The sequence below is a fragment of the Malus domestica genome, chromosome 16, assembly GCF_042453785.1.
Source record: "Malus domestica chromosome 16, GDT2T_hap1".
NCBI lineage: Eukaryota > Viridiplantae > Streptophyta > Magnoliopsida > Rosales > Rosaceae > Malus > Malus domestica.
The window spans coordinates 32,189,420-32,195,283 of record NC_091676.1 but is presented as its reverse complement, the minus strand read 5'-3'; the positions used below and the strand labels follow the sequence as shown (position 1 = coordinate 32,195,283).

At 37.5% G+C, this 5,864-nt stretch overlaps 1 protein-coding gene across 3 annotated transcripts; it reads right to left on the bottom strand.

Moving 5' to 3' along the window:
- Positions 1-441: 441 nt before the first annotated feature.
- Positions 442-3,594, bottom strand: LOC103404108 (probable receptor-like serine/threonine-protein kinase At5g57670). 3 transcript variants are annotated; one of them, XM_008342965.4, is made up of 10 exons: positions 3,369-3,594; positions 3,129-3,247; positions 2,887-3,005; positions 2,667-2,785; positions 2,187-2,591; positions 1,791-2,045; positions 1,524-1,681; positions 1,223-1,438; positions 911-1,060; positions 442-831 (listed from the first exon to the last, which is right to left on the bottom strand). In XM_008342965.4, the coding sequence occupies exons 1-10, from the start codon at positions 3,511-3,513 to the stop codon at positions 688-690; spliced, it is 1,830 nt and encodes a 609-aa protein (XP_008341187.1). In that variant the 5' UTR covers positions 3,514-3,594; the 3' UTR covers positions 442-687. The 3 variants fall into 3 exon arrangements, 2 of the variants coding, with proteins under 2 accessions (XP_008341187.1, XP_017178989.1); XM_017323500.3 differs by having other exon boundaries at positions 1,791-2,036; positions 3,369-3,578; XR_011577426.1 differs by having other exon boundaries at positions 795-831; positions 911-1,091; positions 3,369-3,578.
- Between the last annotated feature and the right edge of the window lie 2,270 nt (positions 3,595-5,864).

The following is a 5,864-nucleotide window of genomic DNA, read 5'->3' as shown; positions in this document are numbered from 1 at the left end:
ATGAAGCCGAAAACAAGAAGATACTCTGCCTAAAAACCCTCATTTTGTTCCTGCCTTGCAGACTGAAATTCCGAAACTGAATTCGCTCATCAAGAATCATAGTCAAAACTTGGAATACATGCATGTGCAGCTGCATGTTATAAATCGACTTTTCTTGTCTCTGGCAGACGAGGTGGAAGAAGACAAAAGACTTGGCATCACCTTACATGCTTTAGAAGCAAAAGGAGGTACAACCTTCTCTGTTTCGTTTCTCTGAAATTTTAGTTCCTAGACCGAAACTGTGAATACCAAGGAGTAAATAGTTGTTATTTGCTCCCATGGTCATCGGTAAATTCATTTGGTTGTGCTTTGCTGGAATTTCATTGAATTTGGTCAAATTGTTGAAAGGAAATTTCGTTACGTTCTTTATTTCTGTTGATATGGACCTTTGAATGCTCTGTATTTTCTTAGGAAAAGATAATCTTACGTCTCAATTCATAGTTGTGGCAAAAATTACATAATTGTAATATTTGAAGTTCCTCCTATAAAGTAACATTGTTACAACTCAAAAAGTTTATGCATAACAACTCCTTGAACAAGCTTCTAGAAAATCATCTTTGGTAAAGATTTGGTGAAGAGGTCAGCCAGGTTGTCCTAGGAGCGGATTTGGTGCAGAAAATAAATAAATAAAAATCATGGATCTAATAATCATAAGTATTTCTCCAAATCAATATCTACTGGAACTTCATATCCATAAACCATCGAATAATCATCCAACTCGTCCGATGAAAACTTAGGAATCCAGCTCCTTGCAACTTCAGAGTGGTGGCCATTGGTTAGAAGCTCTAACACCTAAAAGGCAAAAAGAAAATCAAATGTATAAAACAGTCTCAATTCATGCATGGAGGAATTTATTGTATTCAGAATTTACCTCACTCATCGCCGGACGCCATACTGAGGATTGTCTCACACAATTGGAAGCTGTAAGCACTACTCTCTGCAGTTGTTCTGCATCATATTTTCCTTCCAGTTTTGGATCAGCTAGTTTGGCTATGTCCCCTGATTCCATAAGAGGCTTTGCCTGCGCATGATTTATGTCAACCATTACGTTCCTAAAAAGCCGGATTGGTAAACATGAAGAATTTTCAGTTTGTTTAATCCAATAAATTTACTGATATGTATGTGTCTTTGCACACGCGGTGTGCGTTTGCATGTTATATATATAGAAGTAACAAATTCTTACCCATACGAGAAGGTTTAGTTTTGATGAATCCACAGGCTTTCTTCCAGTTACAATTTCCATAAGAAGAACCCCAAATGCAAAAACATCAATTTTTTCATCCACAATTCCGTTCATGAAGTACTCTGGTGCTAAGTACCCAAATGTACCCTCAATTGGAAGCACAGCATGGTGAGTCCATTTGTTAGGAAGCCACTTTGCCAGTCCGAAATCTGTAATCTACAGAGAGAGAAATTCATATCTAAATTTAACGAATCAATGGCGACCAATCATGTTATACTGAAAAGGTTGTTTGCTTGTTCACCTTCGGCTCATAATCTGGTCCCAGAAGGACATTTGAGGCTTTTATGTCCCGATGGATTATTCGATGCTTGCAACATTTATGTAGATAGTGCAGACCCCTTGCAACTCCAATGGCAATCTTGTATCTAATAGGCCACGAAAGCGACTCACAGGATTTACCTGAAGATTGTCTCAAGTAATAATTCAAGTTGTTCTAGCAGGCATAATTAATGTCCATAATTCAACAGGCCATGAATAATTCCTGAGGCAGTAAGTAAATCTTTCTTACCATGCAAAGCAGATGACAAATTTCCTTTTGGAGAGAAATCGAAAATCAGGTAGAGTCCGTTTTCAATGCAGCAACCAACTAAGTTAGCAGTATTAGGATGGCTGACATGTAAAATTACACCCAATTCCATGAGGAACTCTTTTTCCTTGTTAGCATCCTTGCTGTCCTTGGCCAACATCTTAACCGCAATGCGTCTTCCATCAGAAAGATCGCCCTTATATACTTCTGAATACCCACCTCGACCTACTATATTATCTAAAATGCAGAGGAAACAAATTGCATGAGAATTCCAAGTAAGCCGGAAACCACAGTGCTACAAGATAGGATGGCAAAACCCCACAGTTTTCAACATTTTCAAATAAGTATTTTCAGAACTAATTGTACTGACACTTTTACCTGGCTGGAAGTTGTTTGTGGAATTCATGATCTCCTTGTAGCTGAAGCACCTCAATGAAGGTAGCTGCAGTTCGTTCTTGGATAAACTTCCATTTCGTTTTCTGAATGGTGAACCTAAAAATGAAGTGATGATTCTGCAAGGTGACAATCGTTGCTTTCTTAGGTTGGCTTGGCTTTTGAAATTGAGAGTAGCAAGAGAGGGGGATGCCGTAATGGTCGAGTCTGCATAGCTACAGGTATCATCTTCTGTGCTCTGAGATTCAGCTTCAAATTCATGTAAAACAGTTCTTGGTGAAGCGTTTTTGTTCCGTGTTTCTTGGACAGTTTGCTTTTCAGAAAAGGATGTAGTTCTGCTACAGTGCATGATATCTTGCAACGACGTTCTTGAACTTGATTGAAGGATTTCTAATATTAATTAGAGACAGATTAGAACACAATCCAGAGGAGTTGCCACACCTCAAACATTTTGAAACTAGCTACCTTTAGTTTTTGCAGATTTTGAATCTGAATTTTGTTGTGGTTGCCTTAATTTCCCAAGTAAAACCAGTGTGCAATTAGCCGGGGCATGCTTGAAGCAATATTTTGTGATGGATGGAGTTCTAATTCAGTGAGGAAGATATGTCAATGATCATGTAATCAACATCAATTATACTATTGAAGAAAATTGGAAGAAAAAAAAAAAGAGTACGAAAATTTTCACCTTTTGGATTGGCTTCTTGAGCCACCAAGAAGAAGATAGTCAGCTGAAAGTGATTTTGCTTCCTCAATCAGACCTCTTCCAACACTTGAGCTAAAAACCACTCTTGCCTCTAAATTTACCTGAAAATTAATGTCATGCATATGAGCCTTATTATAACTTCAAAACAAGGTTACCGATACTCAGAACATTTTACAATTTCCAAAAGAAGACGACAATATTTCACATCCTTATGCTCAGGTCACCTGCTTGGATTGGCAACTCCTGGCAAATTCTCCAAGCACAGATATAACATTGGCTTTTGCTCGACGAAGCTGCGATTGATTTTTTGTTGCTAATTCGTGCTTTTTCCTCTCCTCGCCAACTGAAAAATAGATAACCATATGTAAGACGTACAAATACAGATAACTTGAGTAGGTGAGCATGCTACTATTTTGATAAAGTGATAAACAAAAATATTTGTAAATTGATACAAACCAACTGACCAAGAACATGGATGGCAACAATGTTGTCATTTGGAAGAGCAAGAACTCTGATGGGCCATGAGAGCAATTCCTGGCTGTCAGTTGCATCGGAAGATATGCCTACGAGTATTTTAGACGGGGCTGAAGGCCGCATTCTGTTTGTCATGAATTACGTAACTAAGAGGTTGTGGATGCGCACTAGATGGGTATAATGTGCAGGAGTACTTTCTTTCAGTTATTTGATCTTGTTGTTCTCGTTGAACAAATTAAGATTATATATACGAAGAAGAATAACACCATGATTAAGTCAGTTGGAGAAGTGTGAGGACCCCTTATAGTTCTCATTCCGTTAGTCTTGTTTAACAAGCATGAAAAACTCTTTTTAGAATGCCAAATATTAGGACAACTGTTCACTCTTTCTCTCTCTCTCTCTAGCTACAATTAAGTGTTATGGTTGGGTGCTTTGGGGTATAAGCAAAGTTGGTGGGCACGTATTTGATTTGTCTTATTTTGCAAGCCAAAAGAAGAGACTCCTCTGAAGTCTGAAATGTAGTGAAAAGAAGGAAAAAGTGCTACTTTGTTGGATTTGGTAGGAGGGGGGGCTGCAAAATATGTGCCACTTCAAAAAAGCCCCTCACTTTATCATGATTCATGAATGAAACGTCGATAGGACACTACAGCTTCTTATTCATCGTCGGATGAGAGATCGAGAGCGAGAGGAAAACTATAAGCTACACAAGTTAATAAAAAAAGAAGTCACTTAGTACTATGGTTGAGTAATATTCTTTTTCACTTGTAAGTGAGGAGTCTTAAATTCGATTATCGCCAAAGACGAATTTCAACCGCATTATTGTTAGTCCCATTAAGGCTAAACCCACCCTTTCTCTGTAGTGTAAATAATATCGTTTGTTTATAAAAAATAAAAAAAGATTATATAGTTATATCCCATACGTTCTTTTATTGGCATTGGGCATCGAGGGCACATGTGAAGGTCAAACTTCAATTTAACATATATGAAGACACAAAATATGTGTTGTCATTCAGTCTAACAAATAAATAACAGCTCTAGTACCATATTAGCACATAAGATGTTTCATTTTAGTTCAATTAAAATTTATAATATTAGGAATACATCAAGTATATTTGTCTTAATTATAAGAACTTGACGAAACTTTCCTAGTACACTAATGCACTCAAACCCTAAAAGAATTACAATTTAAAGATTACATTGGCAGCCCTTTTCTCACACTTTTGGTAATTTTAAATAGATCAACCCGAATTCACACAAATCATAGCAGTTTTCATAATTCAATTCTGCAGATTCGAATTCTGTATGGCAGTTTCTAATTTATTGGGTGGAGTACAAAACCCGAGAACCAAATCCTAAGCTCCACCACAATGCAATAAACATACGCTTTGTGACAAAAGACGTGAGACTTAGAGCTTTTAGTCTTTCAGCTCTTTAAGGGCACTACTATAATTTGGTCAATTACAAAGACCTAAAAACCACGGCCTTGCCTTCCAATAATTAAATAGAACTCCTGCACTAATCCCAATACCAAAATTGACTCATAATATTCCTAATTACTAAAGATCGATTTTAGTAAATACACCCATAACAAACTATCAAAACCTTTCTCTCTCCCTGACTCTCCCTTCCAAAACCAAACCACAAGTATTCTGCAATCTTATTTGTCGCCCCTTTGCTTTGGTTTGGAGTCGGTGGTAGCTACTTCCCACCCTCCTTCTAGCTTATCTCCGCCCCCTTAATTACCCTTTGCCAACCCCTCCACCCTTGATATTCCCTCCACTCCCTCCCCCTTCCCCCACGCCGCCCCCTACTTTCTCTTAGCTTTCTACAACACCTCCTTCTCCTCCCCTAATCTCTCCCACCATTTTGTGAGGAGCCTTGTCCATGTATTTGAGAATTTACCAAGATCCGAGCCATGCTTTTGCCAATCTCTCTTCCTTGATTTAGGGCTAAATTTACTTGGTCATTGGAGCTACGTACTCGATTGGCACCCTCTGTAAGCGTTTGCGAAGTTTAATGAAATACCATTATCGTTTTATTTATTTTTTTTTTCAAAATAAAAAGGATTAGTTTTAGTAATGTTAACCTAAATTCTATTTAGAATATTAGCATACAACTCAAATCATTTGACAATAGAACAATTTTAAGAAGGCAAAATTTTATCCTATCTAAGAACATATGAGAAAATTTGAGCGTACAAGCATACATATAAAGAGAGAAAATGTTTGCTCTTTTGCCTTAAAGAAAACCCTAGAGAGGGAATGGCTATAAAGATGTTTTTATACCACCTCACAAAAACTTGCAATTAAGCCAATTTCACCCTCTCTCTAGCATGGCCGGTTTTGGCTTTGTATGGGCTAATTTCTCATTTAGTTATAGTTGTCATACCACTTAAAATCAATAGGCCTTGTCGACCAAAAAGCCCTTTTGGGCTTGTAACCCGAAACTAACTTAACAGGTCAATACAAAACTTTCGTATGATTAAT